Genomic DNA, 23,359 nt, shown 5'->3' on the forward strand with positions numbered 1-23,359 from the left:
CCCCCCCAAACCACAGCACACACAAAGAAAAAAAAAGTCTCTTCTCATGTTAGATTATTTTACTATAAAGTTATATGACTAGATATGTTTGATTTGTACTAGCAAATAAGTATGCATGTTGATATTTTTGGCCAAATCTTATTTAAATAGAACTATAAAAGTCGCCGCTTTATCTTTGTCTTTCTTTCTTTATTTAATACTTCCATTACTAAAAATGGTGTTAAAATAAAACTTTGAATCGTAGATATCTAGTAGAATCATGATCTGCGATGCCCATTTGTCCATTTCTTATGGTATTTGTGAATCAATATTCAATAAAGTAAGATCATTCTGCTCATCGCCAAAATGGTCAGTCCATTATTGCATGGAATCTGATTCGTTCCGTTTCACAATGCGGGTATGGGAGTGTGGTATGACGCTCATTAGGAATTGGGTATGAGGGGGATAGGCTTACGTTGTAATATTGTATGCTAGGGACCTAGGGTATGGGGTAGTTTGGTGCGCCATAGGTTTGGTTCTTATATGTAGGAATTAGAGGTTTTGCAAGAATCAAATTTAAGAAGTATGCTAGTTGATATCACTAATGGTAAAACCTTGATAATCATGTTGCAATAAGGTATGCATACTGTATTTGCTTTATTTCTCACATTTTTTTGTTGTTTATTCTCTGAGAAAGAGTTTTTTCCCCTTTAAAATTATGTTTGGTTTGAATTATAAATGGTCATTGGAGTTGGTGAATTGGGTTGTGTTCGTGAATCTGGGCCGATTGAACCTGGGTTGTTGTTCGCCATAGCGTCCTAAGTTCCCAAGTTCTATAGGCCAATACCTTTTTCCCTTTCTTGGTTCTTGAGATTATTGTATCTTGACTTATTATTACCTTTTGGATGTGGTCATTGATATTGGCTAAGAAGGTGATTAGGAGTTTTAATCCTACTTGATTTTTGTTGTTGAACTAAGAAACAAACTTCTGTTCTTTAGTTTGTTTGTATAAATAGAGATTTTGTAAGTTTATTTGGTCGAAAAGAGAGATGAGTTTTACCTATCAAGTATAAGACGATCTTTCTGGATGGCTCTCTAGTCTCCATTTTCACTTTGGAATTTTGCTTCTTTGTTGTTTGTTTATTTTCAACAAAGTAGATCCTTCAAGGAGCTAAATGGTAGAAAAGGTGTCATGTAGCTTACACCATAGTTTTAGATGATGACTTTGTTGTTTTTGTTGATTCTGTTCTTTATACATCTCGGGGTAATTATTGTCTGCAGTAGTTCAGTTTTCTTCTTTTTTAAGATAAAAATTGGCAAACTGGCGTGCATGTGGATCATTATCTCTATAGCTTTTTAGAAACTTTAACAATGAGGAAATTGAACCATGCTCATTTCCTACAAGTAGTTAATCTCCCTTAAAACGATCAGAGTTTGTTTTACTTCATTCCTCATTTTGAGATCTCTTCTTAAATGTATTTAATTTGTTCATTTTGTTTGTTCAAACATGCCTTCGTCTACTTCTATATTTGCCAAAGTGGTATAAACATCCTTTGTAGTTTATTTCATGTAATGCACAAATATTTATTCAACTTCCGTTTCATTTGGTCAAGATGACAATTGGAGATTTGGTCGAGTACGACCAAAATCGCAAGTGTCCATAGAGTTTTGAAAATTTTGTAGTATGCATAAAATATTTTTTGTAAGGCGATAATTTGTGATTTGGTTTAAATCAGGAACAATCTTGTATTGTAGCAATTATGTGTTATAGTTCGTAGAAATTCAAGAATTTTATAAAACAGAATATTTTACTAGGATGGAATTTATGATTTGGCCAAAAGCTACGAATTTGAAGGTTATATTTCTACAAAAAGTAGAGAATTTTGCTTTACATTTAAATTATTCTATGCAGGACTGATCTTGTGATTTTGTTGAAAACTATTTAAAATCCATGCGTGTCTATAGAAATTCGGGAATTTTGGAGTATGCACAAAATTCTCAGGGCTTTTTATGATTTGGTTGAAAATGGGAAAATTGTGGGTCATAGTTCGTAGAAATTTAGAAATCTTGGAGTACAAAAAATATTTTGTGTGAGATTACATTTCGTGATTTTATCAAGAACAATCAAAATCATGGGTTATAATCCACAAAATGTCAATAAGTTTTGAGTACTCAAAATATTATATGCTAAAATTTGTGATAGCGGTTGAAAACGACCAAAATTCATGGGTTACACTTCTCAAAATTTTTCTTTATGCGCGACATTAATGTGTGATTTGGTGAAAGAATGGCTACAATCATGAGTTATAGTCCAATTGAAATTTGAGAATTTTTTACCGCATAACTACTCGTAAAATACTTTATGAGTGATGACAATTTGTGATTTGGACGAAACAACAAAATATTCTATGCGAGACGAGAATATGCGACATGATAATTTGTGATTTGGTCAAAAAAACAACCAAAATTATGGGTTATAGTCACATAAGTTCAGAAACTTTAGAGTATTCTATATGTGATGATAATTTGTAATTTGGTTGATAACGTTAACAATCGTGGGCTATAAGTCTAAAGAAATAAAAAATTATAGGCTATGCATAAAATATTCTATGGTTGATGGCTATTTGTAATTTGGTTGATAACGATCAAAACCATAGGTTATATTTCATAGACAACTAGAAACTTTGGAGTACACATGAAATATTCCATGCAAAACAGAGAATGGCGATATGATAAAAAACAACCATTATCAAGAGTTGTAGTTCATAAAAATTCAAGAATTTTGGAGGACGCATGCTACATTCTACATACGTCAATATGTGAATTGGTCTTAATCGACGAAAATCATGTTTTATAGTCCATAGGAATTCGGAAATTTTGGAATATGCATAAAAATATTCTATGGAAGACGAAGAATTGTGATTTGATAAAAAAACGATACAATCAAGAGTTGTAGTCACAAAAATTGGAGAATTTTCGAGTACACATAATACATTCTATGTAGGATGTTAATATGTGATTTGATCGAAAATGACCAGAATCATGTGTAGTTGACAAAAATTCATTTTTTAAGTGCATGTTAAATACTTTATGCAAGACGACAACTTGTGATTTGGTCAAAACTGACCAAAATCGTGGGTTATAGTTCACAACAATTTGAGAATTTTCGAGTACATACCAAATATTCTATGCGGGATGAAACTTGTGATTTTGTTAGAAACGATCAAAATCATGAGTTATAGGTGAATAAGATTAAGATATTTTGTAGTATACATAAAATATTCTTTGCGACACTACAATATGTGATAGGTCAAAATAGGCACAACCGTGGATTATATTCGACAAAAATTCATGAATTTTGGAGAACGCATAAAATATTCTATGTAGGATTTAGTATAGATATATGTGATTTGATAAAAAAGTGTCATAGTCACGTGTTAGATTTCACAAAAAATCAGGAATTTTGGGCACGCATGAAATATTTCTATAGGGACGGTAACATGTGATTCGGTTGAAAATGCAAAACCGTGGATTATAGTCCATAGAATTTGAGATTTTGGAGTACACAAAGTATTTTATGCGGGATAACAGCTTGGGAATTGGGATTTGGTCAAAGATGGCTATAATCAAATCCTACAAAGCCACTCCACACTGCTTTCCATAATAATGCTTGTATGTTTTTTCTTGTGTGAAATCGTGTTTTGTTAGATAGGGTTTCCTGAAATGAAAATTTTTAGCCACTGTTTTTTTTCCCCTTTGTGATCTTTGGATTATCATCCATAATCACACAGTTGATTGGTTTCCTGAAATGAATTGCTTGTGCACACTAAAGCTTCCATCATTGGTAATAAATGAGTATGAATATTCGAATACCCCTGCTTTAGTATATGTTTCTTTATAATCGATTTGCTTGTGCACGCTAAAGCACCTCCTCTTTGGTAATCTTATTATTTTTTAGCGAATTTCTCGATGATGGTTCAGCACAAAGTTACGACTGATTATTCTGTAGCACTCTCCCTATAAAATGTATATTAGTTCCGTGACAAAAATTGTGCCAAAGTTACGACTGATTATTCTGAAACATTTGAAATAAAATTGCACCCATTAAGTGTGTGATGCCCTTTTTCTGTGATTGACCAATTGATTTACTAATGCCTTTCACTTTGATGCTCTTTCAGCTCTCTCACATGCACATAAATTGTTGGTGACATTTATGCTTTCAAGTTATTCATTTGATATTCCCATCTGTTCTTTTCCCCCCAAGATGACGGTTGTGTTTGTGTATGATTCTGTGCACCATGCATTCAGGGCAAAATTCATCGATCCTCCACTATCGAATGATACTTCTCTTCTATCTTTCTTGTTTTCCGAATTTTTTTTCTTACTAGTTAATTTGTTTATGTTGTTCGACTGTAGAGTGGGATCCTTGGGGTGTTCCCGAAGATTATGAATGTGAAGTGATCGAGGATGACTCCCCCATTCCTAAACATGTTCCTTTTCATCGATCTCCACCTCTTCCAGAAGAATTTCACAAAACGCTAGAGGCTATTACTTCAAAATCTCGTCCAGACGAAGCGTCCTCCACCGACTCTAAAGCCTGATTGAGGGTAGTTCTTGTTTCACCTTCAAGAAACGCCGACTTTTGGAGAATTTATTGTGCTTTCTGTTTGTACTGGCTATGCTGCCTAGAAATTACTGTATGTCATGAACAAGCTGGCCTCTCTCATTGTGAAAGAATAATGCTTGGCTGGAATGGTACTTTTCTCGAAGAATTTGACCATCTTTTATAAGTTCTCTCTCATGACGATGACAGACATTGGAGGGCCATAGGTTGATTTTTATTCTTGATAAACCAATGTTTACTTATTTCATCGGTCTTGTTTCCGGTATGGATACATTCAAGGCATGAAGGCATTTCAAGCGATGTTTTGGTCGGATTATTCTTCTTTTTTGTCTACCATCAAGAATCTCTCCGTATTTGGGCATGATCTTCTTTGTTGTTTACTACCAAAATCCTCAAGCAAATAGTACTCTTGAGGTTTTCATTCGACTTCATTTTGTTTTTTGCGTGGTTATATGCTCACATAATTTCTTTTCTTTAACTTTAACTTAGATATGATCTGATGCAATCCATGAGTACGGACCACCGATCCCACGCTGTGATGGGTTTTGAGGACTGTAGGGTTGAATCTTGATCAGAACGTTTTAGTCTTGCGATAGCTTTAATCCATCATAAACCTATTTGGTTCCTTTTAATCACTTCTGATGAACTTTTGGTTGCCTAAAACATTACGCCTTTCTTTGTGACGTATTTAATTTTTAAAATCTCATGTGAGCCCCGTGCACTGTAGCAAGAGAGGTGGTGTGCTTTGGAGTGTGGTAGAGGGTGTGCCTCTATCATTATTTATTAATAATTTACCCAGAATATTTAGTATCAATATAAGATTCAACACAAAAGAGTGATTTCGTTATTATCGACAATTTACCCAGAATATTTAGTGTCAATATGAGATTTAACATAAAAGAGTAATTTCGAGAATAATACAGATACACAAGATTGCATAGAAGAGTAATTTTGATAACACAAATATAACTCAATAAGCTTTTGACAATTAGCACCTGCTTCATTTCTCCTTCAAAATCCCCTACTTAATTTCTCCACCCCAAAACCTTGAACCATTATTTAAAATTTTAAAAAAAAAAGTTTAAAAATCAAGGGAAATTTGGAGGGTTTTGAGGACCAGAAGGACCTTGGTCCAGTCCAAACTGCTGACTATCATCCAAGCCGTACGGGTGATTCTCAAGCTGTACTTGGTTCTGTTGTCGGTGCTGCTGTTGCTGAGCACTGTGCAGCGCAATCTGAGCCTGAGTCTCTGCGAGCTCGGATTGCACCGCGTAGATTTGCTGTTGAAGTAAAGAGATGACTCCGACGCTGCCATAGACCGGATCTCTCACTCGCCAGTAGGCCTCCGATGCGATCGCGTCCGCCGCTTGGCCGCGTTGCTCCACAGGGAGGTTCTGCTGAAGGGATATTTTTTTTTTGGTGTTGAAATTACTTAGAAATAATTATAGGACGTTAAGGGATTAGTTTATAAATCCCATCACAAACAAGAGGGCCAATATTAAAGATGGCTACAGAGATAACAGAGATACAGCTGCCCTGACAAGCAGTCTAGTGGTCGGGGCTTAGGGTCTTGGCTCAAAAGACTAGACGTCGATTCATGTCTATGACATACCTGTCGCTAATTTCTAATTATCAGACATTTCAACAATTGTGCTATTCATATGGACCTGGAATGTGAAAGGGGGGCCCAGCCTTGGGACATGTATGGTCAGTACTAACTACAAGGTTTACCTGAGCCTGAATTGCGAAAGAAGGGCATCAGGGTTTACTTGGTTGGCACTAATAAGCCTTGCCAAGATTTGCGCCAAGAAAATAAATGGAAGGGAAACAAAAAAGAGAAAACACGTATCTAATTAATTGTATGTAGTGTATATATGTATCTAAAGTTCTAAAATTGTATTAGGAGGTAAAAATTGAGTTCCTTCTATTGATAAGGAGTCTGTATATAGTTGTTTGTACATGTATCTGAAGTTCTAAAATTAGCATTATGTCCACGTTATTTCACTAATGATGATTATGTAATTGAACTGTCATTGTTATATCTGTATATAGTTATAGTACATACTACATTATGGCTACATAATTCTATACTTGTACATACTTTAATATCTAGTATCTTCATTAGCTATTAACCAAACCTGCATAAAGCATGATCTTTTACTACAAACATACAAGATAGCTTACTATACTCTAATGCACATAATCATTACATTACCGATGACCAACTTTACACAATCCAGTTTCATATCATTTTCTCCATCCAATTTTAAAAGAATTTAGTAATGGATGTGAGAAGGGCTTGAAAACTTTCTTCCCTAAGAGTTCTGATCAGGTATTAAGAAGGTGATAATAAAAGAATTTGTTGATTGGTTAAATTATAATTTTCTTTTTAAATTTTCGCTATCTGCTCGTTGATGTGATGATGTCCCAATTATTTCTGCACTTGTTAATGAAGAAGTGAAAAGTTGTAAAACATGGGTCTGCGTAATTTGGGAAGAATATGGTATCTAAAATTACAATCGAGTAAAATTATTATTTAAGGACCTCTTTATTATACACCTCACCTGCAACATTCTTCTGACATTGCTAGCTCCGAATATTCTATGAACAGAAGCAAATCTTTCAGGATGTGATGCAGGGAAGTAAGGAGCCAAAACACAATCCTCAGCACATCTCCTCCTCAGGTACTTACAAGCTGCACATCGTGTTGAATTCGACATAATCTTAGCTTCGAAGATCCTCTCTATCTAAGATAAAGATTTTATGAATGTTTTTGAGAGATTTTTGAAGATATTGGAAATCTAATTGAATCTTTAATAGAGATATCAATAACTGTAGAGAAGAGGACGTAGCTGTTGAATCCATAGTTGGAAAGGACAACGGCTAGCAAAATTCAAATTGTTTGGAAAAAAATAAAAATAAAATGGTAGGTTTATGAGGAAATTGATGAATTACGAGTTACTTAATCTGGTTGGAAAATTGGTCTCGGGCTTTATAAGCCTCCGACTTGCTAAAACAGCGGTACACGAAAGCTGCTCAGGCGGCGGTGACGAGCCGAGGGGTCTGCTGTCCGTGCGGTTCACGATAACCCTCCTACCTCCTCCGCCACAGAAGTCCCATAGATATTAGATGCTCTCAGATAGCTATATAGGTTACTAATAAGATGGTGAATCTGTGAACTAATTTCTATGCATATGGGTAGCCAGTTCTTCGTATCGGAAGTATCGATTCATTATCGAACCAGGTCTGAGATTGTGAACAAGGGTTCTTATGTGGAATAATCTTTGATCGGTATATATGCACGTTTCGTCACCCGATGAAAATTTAATTGGGAATTAGCATCAGGTCAAAATTTTCAGGGTGAGCTCAAGAGCACTTGATCTCCGTTAAGTGTAGCTTCGAGTTTTTACTGTAGTTGCACCTGTTGGTAGTAGGATGAGGTCTAGACATGGGTTGAAACCTATTCAATTCAAAAGAAATATTATTGTAGCATTTTCAAAGAAATATTACTGTAGCATTTTCAAAGAAATCACTGTTCATGCTATAGTAATTTACTGTAACATTGTTACTGCAGCATTTTCAAAGAAATATTATTGTAGCATAAGTGAGATACCGTAGCATTCTTTAAAATATTACTGTAGCATTTTTAAAAAATATTATTGTAGCAAAGTTGGGGTACTGTAACATTTTAAAAATACTGTAGCATTAAAAATATCGTTGTGGCATTAAAAATACTGTAGCAGCTAAAAACGAAATTGGGATTACTGTAGCGATAAAAAAAAGAAGGTCGTGCTTCGCACGAAGCGCACACTTGTATATATATATATATATTGCTAAACTTTAGCATATTTGCTATGAGGGTAATAGTAAAATCGACTCATTTACAATTTGATAGCTTTCAACATTTGGAAAAAAAAAATGCATGTATGATAAATTGACTTCAACGTATAGTTTGTTATAATGGATCGACTAAAAGCAACATTCTTAATATTGCAATAATTTGCCCAGAATATTCAGAGTCAATATTAGGATTTAACATAAAAGAGTAATTTCAATAAGACATGTACATAAGATGGCAAAATGAGTAACGATATTGCAAATATAATTCAATAATACCTACTTCATTCCTCCTTCCAAAACCTCCTTTCACTACTAAGGAAAATAAATCAACGGAATTTTAATGACTGGTGAAAAAAATATCAGATACAAGATTGCATAAAAAAGTAATTTCAACAATACCAATCTACTCAATAAGCTCTAACAACTGAATCCCCTACTTTATTCCTCCATCCAGAAAACCTTGAACCATTATTCAAAAGAAAAAGTTAAAAATCAAGGGAAATTTGGAGGGCTTTGAAAACTAGAAGGACCTTGGTCCAATCCAAATTGCTGAGTATTATCCAAGTTGTACTGATGATTCTCAAGTTGTACTTGGTTCTCTTGTTGGTGCTGTTGTTGCTGAACACTGTGGAGTGCAACCTGAGCTTGAGTCTCTGCGAGGTTAGATTGCACCGCATAGACTGGATCTCTCACTCGCCGGTAGGCCTCTGACGCGATGGCGTTCGCCCTTTGGTTGAGCTGCTCCACAGCTAGGTTCTGCTCAAGGGAAAAAAAAAACTTTGAAATTACTCAGAAAAATAATTATAGGAAGTTAATAGGTTAACTTATAAGATCTCATTACAAACAACAGAACAACTATTATTATCTTTGATTTTTATAATATAGATACATATAACAGAGATATTACTACGCCCACAAGTAGCCTAGGGCTAAGGGTCTTTGCTCAAAAGATTAAATATTGATCCATGTCTATGACATATCTGTCACTAATTTCTAATTATTATGTATTGCAACACTTATGCTATTCATTTGGACCTAGACTGTGAAAGGAGGCCTCAGGCCTTGGGATTTACATTGTTGGTACTAACCCCGGAGTTTACCTCAGCCTAGACTATGAAAGAGGGGCCTCAGGGCCTAGGGCTTATTTGGCTGGCGCTAACACTTGCTAAGATTCGCATGAAGAAAAGAGGGAAGGAAAAAAAATTGTATAGAGATAACACGTATCTGATTAATTGTGTGTAGTATGTACATGTATCTGAAGTTCTAAAATTGTATTAGGAGGTAAAAGATGAGTTTCTTTTGCTGATTAATTGTATGTAGTATGTACATGTATCCTCAACAGAACCAAAGGTCAGTTATAAGCCCTTATCTTTTGACATTAGTTATGAATCAACTTACTAAGCACATTCAGGATGAAATCGCTTGGTGTATGTTATTTGCCGATATATAGTATTAGTTGATGAAACTAGAAGAGACATTATTCTAAAGTAGAAAGATAGAGATAAGCCCTTGAATCTAAATGTTTTAGAATTAGTAGAACAAAAACAGAATACATGGAGTGTATTTTTAGTAAAACTAGCAAAGGAAGAGAGCCTATGGTACATACTGATGGCCAAGAAAAACCTAAAATTAATTATTTTTGCTATTTAGGATCATTAGAAATGATGGTGAGATAGATGATGATGTTGTGCATCGAATCAAATCGAGATGGTTAAAATAAAAGAGTGTTTCGTGAGTCTTATGTGATCGTAGAATACCAATAAAACTAAAGAAAAAAATTCTGTAGGACGGTTATAAAATTAACTATGCTTATGTGATCATAGAATACCAATGAAACACATAATTTATGTGGTTCACTTCTCGATGAGAGAAGCTATGTCCACGGCCGTCGCAGGTAAAATTTCACTATGTTCTGAATTGTTTACAAGCTGCGCCCTAATAACCATTTTATAGCTAGGGTATTAGTGCGACTTAAAATTACATGTATACCCTTGGGGAAAAAATTTCTCGGGGGCTACTGCCCCTGAACCCCCCTTCGGGCAAGGGGCTACCGCCCCCCCTGCAACCCCCCGTCGAACTTACCGCGAAGTTCGATCCGCGCAGTTAGGGTTCTGACGACTCGATCACTTAAGCGAATTAGGCCGGGTCTGAAAAATTAGGCTCCACATAACCTAATAGTAGGCATATCATAATTCCTATGCACTACTATTATATTTTATAGGGGGGTATCTACAGATATATCCCTAGAAACTTCCAAAGTTGCAAATTTACTCCCAAATCTTGGTTTTGCAAAACAATCTCTCATTTTCTCACATGGAGATTTTCTATCCCTCACTTAATAGTTGTAGGCTTTAAAAGAGAAACTATTGCAGCCTCAATGGAAATTATTGACTTCTTTTAGCATTGTATTGTTTAGAACTCAATATTGTTAAGTTGGAGGTGTATAAAAACTCAATGTGAAAGAATTATAGGGTAATATTGCAAATAAAGTTAAGGGAAAAAATTGCAAATATGAAATATTTAAGAGGTATATATATGTAACCCCTTTATGCATTATGGCTCCCTCCATATTGCAAGGGGTCAAGAGAAGGATTAAGAGGCTTTAACTTCTTTGTAACCTTTCAAAGAGGTTAGTTTGGCTGAAGACTTAGGCTCTGTTTGGCAAAACTAGCTGAAAGCTGCGAGATTATAGCTGAAAGCTGTTAAGCTAGCTGAAAGCTGTGAAATTGTAGCTGAAAGCTGTTAGCTGTGTAGCTAGCTGATTGACTAGAGCTGTTTGGCAAAAGTAGCTGTGCAACTAGCTTAAATTTGTTAAATGACTAAAAAAGACATGCAATATTATTGATATAAAATTAGAATTATTAGGGGCAAAAACGAAAGAAAAAAATTGGCAGCTCCTTCCCAAAGACAAACGCTACTTGAGGTAGCTTTCCAAAAGCTACTTGCAAAAGACACAATCTCGAAAATAATCTCCTCCTATTTTTGGTCACCAAACAGCTCTACTAGCTTATTGACCAAGTCAATAAGACACAAGCTCTTAGGTAAGATACTTTTTTTGGTTGCCAAACAGTGCCTTAACACTTTATAAGTGTTAAAAATAGTCACCTAATATCATGGTAACTAATTTAAGATATTTATGACAACTAATCTTTGTAGGTATTCTTTATTTCTCAAATAAAAAAATCCAGCGGATTGAAATTATTTTTACTCCTCTTGAAAGGTTAACTAAATTAATCATTCTCACCAAATCTTAATGTGTCGTAAATTTTATGAGCTTTGTTGTCACCAAATCTTTGTTGCTGCCATGATGAACTTTATAAGTGTTAAAAATAGTCTCCTAATATCATGGTAACTAATTTAAGATATTTATGACAACTAATCTTTGTAGGTATTCTTTATTTCTCAAATAAAAAAATCCAGCGGATTGAAATTATTTTTACTCCTCTTGAAAGGTTAACTAAATTAATCATTCTCACCAAATCTTAATGTGTCGTAAATTTTATGAGCTTTGTTGTCACCAAATCTTTGTTGCTGCCATGATGAACTTTATAAGTGTTAAAAATAGTCTCCTAATATCATGGTAACTAACTTAAGATATTTATGACAACTAATCTTTGTAGGTATTCTTTATTTCTCAAGTAAAAAAATCCAGCGGATTGAAATTATTTTTACTCCTCTTGAAAGGTTAACTAAATTAATCATTCTCACCAAATCTTTATGTGTCGTAAATTTTATGAGCTTTGTTCTCACCAAATCTTTGTTGCTGCCATGATGAACTTCTTACCTTTTTTTAATTACATAACTAGATTTGCGATTAAATGATGATGAAATAAATTTACCGTTACATAAAATTTTATACATTTGTCACAGTTTGAGTTTGAAAAAAACTTATTATCTTAATAGTAAATAAAATCCGTGCATTGCACGGGGTTGAAATTAGTTAGATAGATAAATCCTTGATTTCTTTTAAAAATTAATTTGTGTGTCTGTAACCCCGAGGACAACTAGGAAGGAGTTTGGACGGAGGGCTCTGATAACTCGGTTTCATATAATAAGCAAAGATCTATCCAGTTTGACAGTTTTTGAGGATTGAAGGTGTTAATTACCTGTTTTGCACTTTGTATTAATAAATAAATAAATATAAATTTTGGAGTACCAAAGCAATGCTCTATAAAATATGCTTTTGACATGAATAAACAAATAAAAAAGTAAATCATATATTTTATTATATCCTTTACCTGCAACATTCTGCTGACATCGGTAGCTCCAAATATTATACGAGCAGGAGCAAATCTTTCAGGGTGTGATGTAGAGAAATAAGGAGCCAAAGCGCAATCTTTAGCACATCTCCTCCTTAGATACTTACAAGCTGCACAGCCAGTTGAATTTGACATAATCTTAGCTTCGGAAGATCCTCTCAATCTAAGACAAATACTTCATGAATATTTTTGAGAGATTATTGAAGATATTGGAAATCTAATTGAATCTTTATAGAGATATTAATAACTACAAAGAAAACTGTTGAAGTTAATCCTAATTCTAAAAGAATTTGAGTTAGTTATATCTAGGAATTATAATCATACTGGAATTCTATTATAAAATACTTTGTAAAGCCTTTAAATAGGTATTCATGCATCCTTCTTCCTAAGAGAAAAAAGACGTGCTGAATACTGCAGCTACAGTAACACCGATAGTTAAAACAGCTTTTTTTTGGCTTCTCATATTAAATCTCTCCTCGTATAAATTATACTTCTATTTGGTTTGTTGTTGATTCCTCCAATAAATAGGATGTAGCTGTTGAATTCATAGTTGGAAAGAACCGAGGCTAGCAAAATTCAAATGGTTTGGAAAATAAGATGGTAGGTTTAAGAGGAAATTTGATGAATTACAAAGTTACTAAATCTGGTTGGAAAATTGGGTTAATCTCCGACGTAGAAGTAAGTTTCCCTAACTTAATAGTTGACAAACGTGTGATAATTAATGGTTATTTAGATGATAGAAGTTTAATTAATTGAACCCTATGTAGGGTGGTTCGGGTCGGTTTGAAAAATTTTCAACCCGAACCGACCGAATATAGTGCAATACTACCCATTCTGATATCAAACCCTACCCGACCCGTCCCCAAAGAGTCAAAGACTCAAACTATGAACTCATTTTCTGGATCATTATGGGTTGAAAACAATATCATTATATCAGTTTTTAATGTTTCATAATCTCCTACTTTGTTGATATTTTTTTCTTTAACACAGTTTGTTGTTTGATAAGAAGCTACTTTGTTGATATTTTTTTCTTTAACACAGTTTGTTGTTTGATAAGAAGTTTGATGAAGTTAGAACCAAACAAACCGAACCGAACCGCACCGAACCGACTTGCAACAGTTCGGTTCGGTTTTGAATTATAGGCAGTTCGGTTCGGTTGTTCAAATTTTGGTAAAAACCGAACCAAACCGATCGTTGCACACCCCTACCTGTAAACACTCCTTCGGAACTACCGCTACATCTGGGACCCCCTGCAGCCGGGGTGTTATTCCGTAAAAGTCCTGACAACATGTATTTTGCATATAAGATGTATTTTGCATATAAGGGTCTGTTTGAATATTTTATTGTAAAATGAGTAGTTAGTTTCTGCAGTGCCATAGAATTGGGTGGTCCAACTGTTCAGCTATGCCGGACAGTTACAGTAACACAATCTTATTTCCTAACTTTTTTACAGAGAATTGCTGACGGTCTGTCAACTTAGCTACAGTAGCTGCCAACTTAATTGTAACACGACCATTTTAACCCACCAAACAGAGGAGTTGGTTGCAAATACTATACCCCTGACACTTCCAGTATTACAACCCAAAAACTCTCAAAACAGTGGCAACCAAACCGACGGTAAATCAGGTTCCACAACCAACATCACAAGTAACTCAAAAGAAGATACACACGAGTATTGCATCTGACTTGCAACAGATCAATTTATTTATTTATTATTATTGACAATTTAGTCTCTTCAAGCTAGTCCTTGAACATGCTGTTTATGAACTGTTCTATTCAATGAGGATGCCTCTAAACTCTGAAATCTTGCAGTCCACCCTTGAATGAAGGAATCCACGATTGGTGGCCTTTCCATTAGATTGCTTGTGATGTACTTCCACGTAATATTAGCTACCAAACTTGACAAGGACACAAACTCATAAGCTTGAAAAAAAAATTAAAATAATAAAAAGGAATAATATACAGTGACAAAGATTCTGAATAGTTTACCAAATTTTACCAAACTCCTTATCCTGTTTAAGCAGCAAGTACACCAGCTTCCGCCGGCTCACAAATTATACAACCACCCAACATGATACTCCTATTAAAAAAAACATGCGAGAGGATGATTCTTATTTTTAGTATAAGAAATGATAGAGGCACACTCTAAGGCATACCACCAACCACACTTCCTCTCTCTCTACAGTGCAGGGGGCCCCACATGTGATTTTTTTAAAAAATCACATGTGAGGCCCCATGCACTGTAGAGAGAGAGGCAGTGTGGTTGGTGGTGTGCCTTAGAGTGTGCCTGTAGCGCTTCTCTTTTAGTATTGAGGTATGTAATTTAAGTTATTAAATATTGTTTTTAAGTCCTCATACCTCATAAGTGTATGCACGAAGTGTTACAAGCTCAGAATTTTAGATTTATGTTTTTGAGTGAAAGAATGCACAACAAATACATAATCTTTTTGTTTCACTAAAGAGAAAATAGTGAAGTATGCAAGTGCAAACTCTATAATTTAAAGTTAATGTTCAACGTGATTGCGACAATAAAATATGACAATATTTATTACATAAAAAATAAGTACATCAAAGAAATTTTATATCTAATTCGAGATGAGCCAATTCTGAAACAGACGGAACAAAATAATCAAGATTCATTAATTTGTTCTTTAATTTTTTTATTGTTAGTTGCATTACTTGAAACTTTGACATTTTTTAATTGATCTACCTATCATTACACCTTAAGTATATACTTCTTCTACATGTAATCCCTCTGTTATTGAATTAAAGTTTAGACTCCATCTTGCATCTTAGAGTAAAGTTTAGGTCTAAATCTGTTATTGAACAAGTTTGGCTCCATCTAGCATCTTAGAAAAAAAAGTTTAGATCTACTAAAGTACAAAAATATCATTAAAGTTGTTTAAATGTGTTGCTTTCAAATGTTGGTCACATGATTTTCCTTCTTCTCAGAAAGAAAACACATAGATCGTGACCAAGTTAATTATTTGAAAAGCTATTTGCACATGTTTTTACATGTAAAAGGTCAAAATGAGTGGGCGTAGTCTTCTGTTGATCGTACAAGGAATCTTAACACTATCATTTTCATGATTATATGAGATTATTGAAGGTGAGTTATCACGTCATTTTGTTAATGAATATATAGTTAAGAAAATTGGGAGAAAAACATTAGGATGTGATCCTTCAATTCAAGATCCAACAATTGACACCAAGTACCCTTATTTTACATGACACCATAGTCTAAACATGATCTCTTTATTAGATTTTTATGCTGGCGCTCCCCAATCGTCTAATCGTTAGAGCTACAGAGTTATCAAAGGACTCAGTGTTTGCCTTCTCCCAAAAAACTGTCCATTTTTTATTCTAACAACTTATCAATATATTATCGCCATCTCTACTAATACATTGAGGGGTTGTTGTCTGGATCTTGCCACGTAGACCTCCAAATTACATGGCACCCCTCGACCATATTTCTTGTAACAAAAAGAGAACCACTTAATTATTATGTTATAGGTGACAAATAAGATGAACCTTCTTATCACAAGTGTATTACGATGCTATAAGTTCATAGCCATTTTTAATTTCTAACCATATTATATTCACTTTCCCTGAACTAAGCAAAAACTTTTAAAAATGATAGAAGTCAAACTTTACTTTATCATCTTGCAAACTTTATCATAGATTCATAAGATCCAATCAAGCTCTCATAATATGTCCACATGCATATGCTTCCCCCCTCGTGTTTCGACCATTAATAAGAGCATAATAAGCTCCAACTGTGCTTCGTAGCAAAAAAGCAAGGCGCCATTAAAGCACACGACCCCTTACTTCTACGTCAAAATTCGTCACTAATTACCACTTAAATTCCTTATAGTTTGTTCTCATTTGCACTCGTACACCCTCATTTGTTTTTGGCAATACCTACATACCCTGAAATTTCTAGAAATGTCATTAAACGTGAAAACTTTCGCCCGAATTCTCCACTGTGATACTCATAACGTAAATCTAGAGTTTTTTTTAAACCCTTATTATATTTGTTGAATTCATTGTTAAACCCACCATAATTCAATTTCATAATACAAGTTGAGTTGGTTTAGAACAAGATTAAGGTATGTTTAATAGTAAGTCCAACAAACATTCATGTTTAAAAATTTCTGAATTGGTTTATACGTGTCCCATGGGAAATTTTGGGGGAAAATCCTCACATTTGTATAATAGAAGGAGTAAATGTCTTATCAGAACTACCCTATTAGAGCGGGGTGGCTTGCAACATATATAAAAGAGTTAAAATTTGCTAAACTAACCCTCCATCCACTTGTAAATAGTATAGATCACCCTGTCTTAGATGGGTGTTCTTATAGAAGCTGCATAATAGAAGGTATTAAAGTTAAAATTTTAGAAACTTTTTAGGTGTATATAAGTGCTACCAAAAGCTGCATAATAGAAGGTATTAAAATTAAGATTTTAGAAATTTAAAGGTGTATAAGTGCATATATGAGATTTTAAAAACTTCAAGGCGTACAAGTGCAAGTGGGGGTATGTAAGCGCAAAATAGGAGAAACTATAAGGTATCAAAGTGCTAATGAGCCTTCGAAAACCGCCGACAACTCGCGCAATTGAGCCGTTTTATTCGTCGCATAATTCATAAAGTTATTAAATAAGCAAACCTAGTTGGGCCCACCAAAATCAACAGTCTAGATTTACTCTTGATCTTATATCAATAACTCCAGGTTCTCGCCCTCTGTATTCACTTTTCTCTCTCTCTTCTATCCAAAAAAAATTCCTTTATTTAAAAAAAAAAAATTATATTTTGGAATTTTCTTAACTTTCTCATTTCTCGATGCAGCCGTATTAGCTGTAAGATCTTTATCTCTCTTTGAATTATCCACTCTCTCACTAGCCCCCTTCTCTCTGTCTCTCTCTAGGGTTTTTGTGAGGAGCGACTGGATCTGCGATGTAAGCCCCCTTCGATCTCTGCAAGATTTGATTGTATTTTACGCTGTGTTCTTCGTCTTGGAATTTCTAGGGTTAGGGTGTTGAATTCGTTGGATTCTAGGGTTTTGAGCTGGGTTTTGCGCTGTGCATTCGCTTTTCTGTTAATGTTGTTCTTGAAATGGTTGGATTTTTGTTAGTTTGTTAGTTACCGGGTGAATTGGGCTCTAGGCGTATTACTGATGGTTTTGATTATGATTTTGTTAATTTTGTGATGTGAGATTAGGATTCTAGGGTTTGGAGCCAAAATTTTCAGGAAAAGGTTGGATTTTGAAATATTTGGCAGGAAAAAGATGCGTTTCATCGGGGATCAAGATCAGAAATTTTGATTGTAGGTTGCTTAATCGTAGAAAAGTTGGGTTTATTGATAGCATAATTCGCTGTTCTTTGCAGGAAGGGTTAGGTTTTCAACGAATGTGTGTGTTTAGAAGATCTGAGGTTGTACGGGATTCAGAAAGGAAAGTATTGATAAAAAAGGAAGAGCAGTCATGGTTCAATTGGATTTTGATAGTTTAAGGGAAAAAGATTTTGCTGTTGATCTCGAAAGCGGCAATAATGCTGTAACCAGTGAGCAAGGATTCACTGATTCTAAAAGGGTTTGGAATGACTTTGCGAGCTCTGAAGAATCAAATAAAAATGAAGAAGTTGTGAGCTCAGGAAATGCTTACTCTAAGTCTGTTGAGACCCCTCTTGAGAATGGAGAATGGGCGAGTCCTTTGTTGGAGAAGCCAAAGAAGAAGAACTGTAAGAAGCCTCCTAAGCCTCCTCGGCCTCCACGAGCTCCATCAATGGATGCTGCTGATCAGAAGTTTCTGATGGAGATGTCTGAGGCTGCAAAGTTGAAACGTGCAAGGATTGAACGAATGAAAGCTTTGAAGAGGATGAAGAATGCCAAGTCCGGATCTTCTGGTAGTAACCTTTTTGGCTTGATTATTACCGTAATCTTCTGCTTTGTGATAATCTGGCAAGGTAAGCATTGTTCATGATTTTGCTAGTATCTTATCTGATTTTGGTCTAGTGTTGTTATTACCTGTGAATTACAAATGCAAGTTTGTGCATGCTATATGTAACAGTGAAAATTCCGATGCCTCATTATCTTCACCAAAATGTTCTCCTCCATGCATTAAGGCGAGTGAACTTATTTTTGCATCTAGTTCCTTCTTAAAATAATTAGAATATTTCTTCAAAGACATATTAAGGATTTTTTCAATTCTTTAATCATTTGACCACAGAAAAGAGAGGAAAAAAACTTTGCATGTACATTTAACGGTAATAATTACTTTCTATGTTTGATGCTCTAAATTTGTATTCTTTTATGAGAGCTATCATATGGATGCTCTTATAACTAGTTAAAACTGTTTTATAATGCTTTGACAGGGATAAACACTTTGTGCATTCTAGTTCTGCTTGCGACTCTCAAGTTCATGTTCAAAGGTTAATCTTTTGGTGTGGCAGCTGCCAGCTATGCATTTCATTATCTGGAACCAAATGTGAAAAATAATAGGTTGTTGTCAAAAGTAGTAACAGTATATGAGGCTTATGTCAGCTCGCCTGCTCGTCTGATCATTTCTTTTTGATGTCCGAAAACGAGGCAATTGTCAAAACAAACATAGGAAAACTATGAAAGAGATAGCATGTCACATGATTTCTTGCATACAGCTTTCAAAGAAAAAAGTACATTGTACTACTTTTTTAGATAGGCTCACTTCAATGGCCTAGAACAGGACTACAGAGGCAATTGTTTAAACAGAGGCTGGAGAACTTAAAATAGATAACATGTCCCATGATTCCTTACATGCAACTTTGATAGCAAAAGTACATTGCACCACTTTTCTGGATAGGTTCTGACCAAAGTAAAAGACTGAAAGATGTGTATTGAACGAAGTGTAGGAGGAACAATGGGTATCAAAGTGTTAGTGACTACTTTAGAGTATCAAAGTGACATGAGATTGAATTTTGGGGTATTAGGTGTTAAAAAAAATACTTAAAATGTTATAAAAGTGAAAAAGGGTAAAGTTTGTGGTACCAAAGTGAATAAGTATTTTTTATCTTATGGAGGTAATCTTACCTATAATAAATGAACATTTTGATTGGGTTCCACATAACTCATTTTCCAAGATTATATTTTACTATCCAACCAAATAATCACCATCATTTTAGGATTCATATGGAATCCAATCCAAAAAATGTTAAAAATTCAAATGGAAGGGTGAGGTGGATGACCACTTTTCACATTGTGTCATAAATACCCAACTTTACAATGAACAATCAAATGGCCTCTAAATCACTAATTATGGTCCGATATGAAATATTTTATGCTTACTATAAAATTTCCTTATTTTTATGGTCTATAACCCATGGTTTTAGCCGTTTTCAACCAAAATAGGTAGTTGTACCGCATAGAGTAAAGACTATGTATTCAATTTTTTTTTAATTTCAATGGACTATAGTCCATGATTTTGACAGAATATTTTATTGCTCTTCGAAATTCTTGAATTTTTATGGACTATAGACCATGATTTTAGCCATTTTCTGTCCACATTACAAGTTGTCTCATGAATATCTTAAGTGTACTCACAAATTGTCGTTCTTCATGGAATATTGTATGTGTACACAAACTTTCTCGAAAATTGGTGAATAATAACCTATGACTTTGGCTATTTTTTACCAAATCACAAGTTGCCATCCCGCGCGGAGTAAATACTGCATACTCATAAATTTCTGAATTTCACTAGACTATAATCCATGATTTTGACCATTTTTAGCCAATATCAAATATTTGTTTTGCATAAAATATTTTATGCGTAATCATGATTTTGGTGTTCTCAATCAAAGAAAGCTATCTATTTTTATAGAATATTCTTACATACTTCAAAATTTTTGAATTTCTATGAACTTCAACCCTTTGATTATTTTTGATCAAATCACAACTTGTTGTTTCTAATAGAATACTTTATGCACGCTTCAAAATTATTTTATGCATGCTTCAAAATTAATCCATTACTTTGCCACTTCAATCAAAACATAAATTGTCGTCCCATATGAAAATATGAATACGTTATTGAATTTAATCACAAATTTTCATCCCTATAACATGTTCTATGCAATACTCCAAAATTCCTTAATTTATGTAGATTATAAGCTATGATTTTGACTGTTTTCAACCAAATCACAAGTTTCGGTCACAAATTATTTTATGCGCACTTCAAGATTAATCCATGACTTTTTCCACTTTCATTCAAAACATAAATTGTCGTTCTATATGGAAATATTTTATGCGTACCCAAAAATTCCCAAATATTTCTGGAAACACATGATTGTGTTGGGTGTGTTTGACCAAATCATAAATTGTCTATTCACAAAATGTTTTATGCTTCTTTGAAATTCTTGAATTTCTTTTAATATATGATTTTGTTCGTTGTCAAACAAATTAGAAATTGTCACTACTTATAGAATATAATATATTATGTGTACTCAGAAATTGTCAAATCATAAATTGTCGCTTTCGACCACATCACAAATTGCTATTACACAAAAAATATATTATTTGTACTTCAAAATTCCTGAAGTATTATGGACTAAGACTCATTGTGGATGTTTTTGAGAAATCATAAATTATCGTCCCAGATAATGACTTCTACGCATATTCCAAAGTTCTCGAATTTCTATGGACAATACCAATGATGTTGACCATTGACCATTTCTGACCAAATCACAAATTTCTGTCCCTCAAAAATTGTTTTACATGTAATTCAAAATTAAACCATAATTTGGCGGTTTTCGACCAAATCACAAATTGCGAATTTCCGTAAACTAAAACACATGATTTTTGGTTGTTTTCTGCCAAATCACAAACTGCCGTGATACATAGAGTATAATATGCATACTTGCAAATTGTTGATTTTTTTGTGAGCTATAATTCATGATTTTGTAAACCAAATCATAAACTGCTGTCAAGCATAAAATATTTTATGCTTACTCCAAAAAGCTCGAATTTCTGTGGACTATTAACTCATGATTTTGCCATTCTTGAACCAAATATCAAATTGCCATGCTACATAGCTTATTTTTTGTGTATTCCAAAGTACTTGAATTTACGTGGTCTATAACTCATGATTGTGGTCATTTTCGATAAGTCACAAATTGTTTTCTTGCATGGAATATTTTACGCGTATTCCGAAAGTCTTGAAATTTTTTTGAACTGCAACTTATTATTGTGGTCGTTGCCAACAAAGTGCAAATTGCCCCCCGGTATAGAATATTTTATGCCAACTTCAATATTCTATATTTTAGCTTATGATTGTGCCCTTTTTCGACTAAATCACAAGCTCTTGAATTTTTTGGACTATGGCTCACTAATGTGGGTGTTTTCCACCAAATCACAAATTGCTGTTTTGCATCATATTTTATATGCGTACTCCAAAATTTTCAGATTTTGTGGATTGTAACCCATGATTTTTGTCGTATCAAACCAAATCACAAGTTTTCAATCCTTATAAGTTAATATACGTGTATTTCAAATTAACCTAGAATTTTTGGCATTTTCGACTGAAACACATTTTTTGAATTTCTATGAACTAGAACACATGAGTTTGACTATTTTGGGCTAAATTACATATTGCGAATGTATTGTGCGTACTTAGAAATTGTTGAATTTTTATGAACTGTAATCAATGATTTTGGCCGTTTAAAATAAGAAACAAATTGCCATCACTCGTAAAATATTTTATGCGTATCTCAAAATTCCTAAATTTCTGAGGGTAGCCTATGATTGTAGCCGCTTTTGACCAAATGAAACATTGCTTGCTTGCGTAGAATATTGTATGCTTTGAAATTCTAAAATTTCTGTGAATTATGACTCATGGTTTTTGCCATTGTAAAACAAATCATAAATTGCTATGCTAGATAGCTTATTTTATGTGTATATTAAAATACATAAATTTTGTGTATTACATGATTGTGGCTGTTTTTGTTAAGGGTCTGTTTGGTTATTTCCTAAAAAACCAAAAAATAGAAATGAAAACCAAGAAATCTCAAAAAGTACAATTTCACACATTTCCATCCCTAAAACTCACCCACAACATCTAATAAAATATTATTTTTATCCAACAACTCATCCACCACATCTAATAAAATATTATTTTCATCTAACAACTCATCCATCACATCCACCATATCTAATAAATTACTATTTTCATCCACAACATCACTCAACTCATCTCATCTCATATTTAAAAATCATTCACATCATCCAATAAGATTGTGACAACTCATCTCATCTCATTAATATTTTATTTCTTTGTTTTCCTCCTAAAAAGCTAGGGAAACAATTTCCTTAAGTGTGAGTCACATCATCCAATAATATAATGACAACTCATCTCATCTCATCTATTTTCTTATTTTTAAGAAATAACCAAACAAAAGAAAACAACCTAATACAAGAAATATGTTTCTTATAATTCATTTTCTTATTTTTTCCGCCAACCAAACAACATCAAAACAAGTTTTCTTAAAAAATCACTCACGTCATCCTATAATAAGGTGACAACTCATCTCATCTCATCTCCATTTCTTTGATTTCCTTCTTTTTTTAGCCAACCAAACAATCCCAAAACCAATTTTTCTTAGAAATAGGTTTTCTTTTCTTTGATTTCCCTCTTTTTTT

General features: G+C 33.9%; 4 protein-coding genes across 6 annotated transcripts in view; 2 read left to right on the forward strand and 2 right to left on the reverse strand.

Moving 5' to 3' along the window:
* Window positions 1–4,943, forward strand: part of LOC109842670 (probable NADH dehydrogenase [ubiquinone] 1 alpha subcomplex subunit 5, mitochondrial) — a 7,639-nt gene extending 2,696 nt beyond the window's left edge. Inside the window, exon 2 of the mRNA XM_020411516.1 lies at window positions 4,396–4,943. Within this exon, the coding sequence (XP_020267105.1) occupies window positions 4,396–4,580 (185 nt within the window). The 3' untranslated portion in view covers window positions 4,581–4,943. The remainder of the gene's footprint in view (window positions 1–4,395) is intronic.
* Window positions 5,692–7,323, reverse strand: LOC109840065 (LOB domain-containing protein 24-like). The gene is made up of 2 exons (XM_020408562.1): window positions 7,168–7,323; window positions 5,692–6,000 (listed from the first exon to the last, which is right to left on the reverse strand). The coding sequence occupies exons 1-2, from the start codon at window positions 7,321–7,323 to the stop codon at window positions 5,692–5,694; spliced, it is 465 nt and encodes a 154-aa protein (XP_020264151.1).
* On the reverse strand, window positions 8,882–12,869 carry LOC109840633 (LOB domain-containing protein 12-like). Its single transcript, XM_020409360.1, has 2 exons — window positions 12,682–12,869; window positions 8,882–9,199 (listed from the first exon to the last, which is right to left on the reverse strand). Exons 1-2 carry the CDS (start codon window positions 12,835–12,837, stop codon window positions 8,936–8,938), a joined length of 420 nt encoding a protein of 139 aa, XP_020264949.1. The 5' UTR covers window positions 12,838–12,869; the 3' UTR covers window positions 8,882–8,935.
* Window positions 17,461–23,359, forward strand: part of LOC109840258 — a 20,593-nt gene continuing 14,694 nt past the window's right edge. Inside the window, exons 1-2 of one of the 3 annotated variants that reach the window (XM_020408837.1) lie at window positions 17,461–17,658; window positions 18,088–18,663. In XM_020408837.1, the coding sequence (XP_020264426.1) occupies window positions 18,183–18,663 (481 nt within the window). In that variant the 5' untranslated portion in view covers window positions 17,461–17,658; window positions 18,088–18,182. The remainder of the gene's footprint in view (window positions 17,659–18,087; window positions 18,664–23,359) is intronic. The other 2 variants (XM_020408836.1, XM_020408834.1) reach the window with 2 other exon arrangements.

The sequence above is a fragment of the Asparagus officinalis genome, chromosome 5 (genome assembly GCF_001876935.1).
Source record: "Asparagus officinalis chromosome 5, Aspof.V1, whole genome shotgun sequence".
In the NCBI taxonomy this organism is placed as follows: domain Eukaryota; kingdom Viridiplantae; phylum Streptophyta; class Magnoliopsida; order Asparagales; family Asparagaceae; genus Asparagus; species Asparagus officinalis.

Bases quoted from the DNA above. Each gene is read 5' to 3' on its own strand.
- LOC109840065 (XM_020408562.1), bottom strand. From the start codon at position 7,323: ATGTCGAATTCAACACGATGTGCAGCTTGTAAGTACCTGAGGAGGAGA. The intron at 6,001-7,167 runs GTGAGGTGTATA...ATATCCCTTCAG, and splicing joins ATGTCAGAAGAATGTTGCAG to CAGAACCTCCCTGTGGAGCA.
- LOC109840633 (XM_020409360.1), bottom strand. From the start codon at position 12,837: ATGTCAAATTCAACTGGCTGTGCAGCTTGTAAGTATCTAAGGAGGAGA. The intron at 9,200-12,681 runs GTAAAGGATATA...TCCCTTGAGCAG, and splicing joins ATGTCAGCAGAATGTTGCAG to AACCTAGCTGTGGAGCAGCT.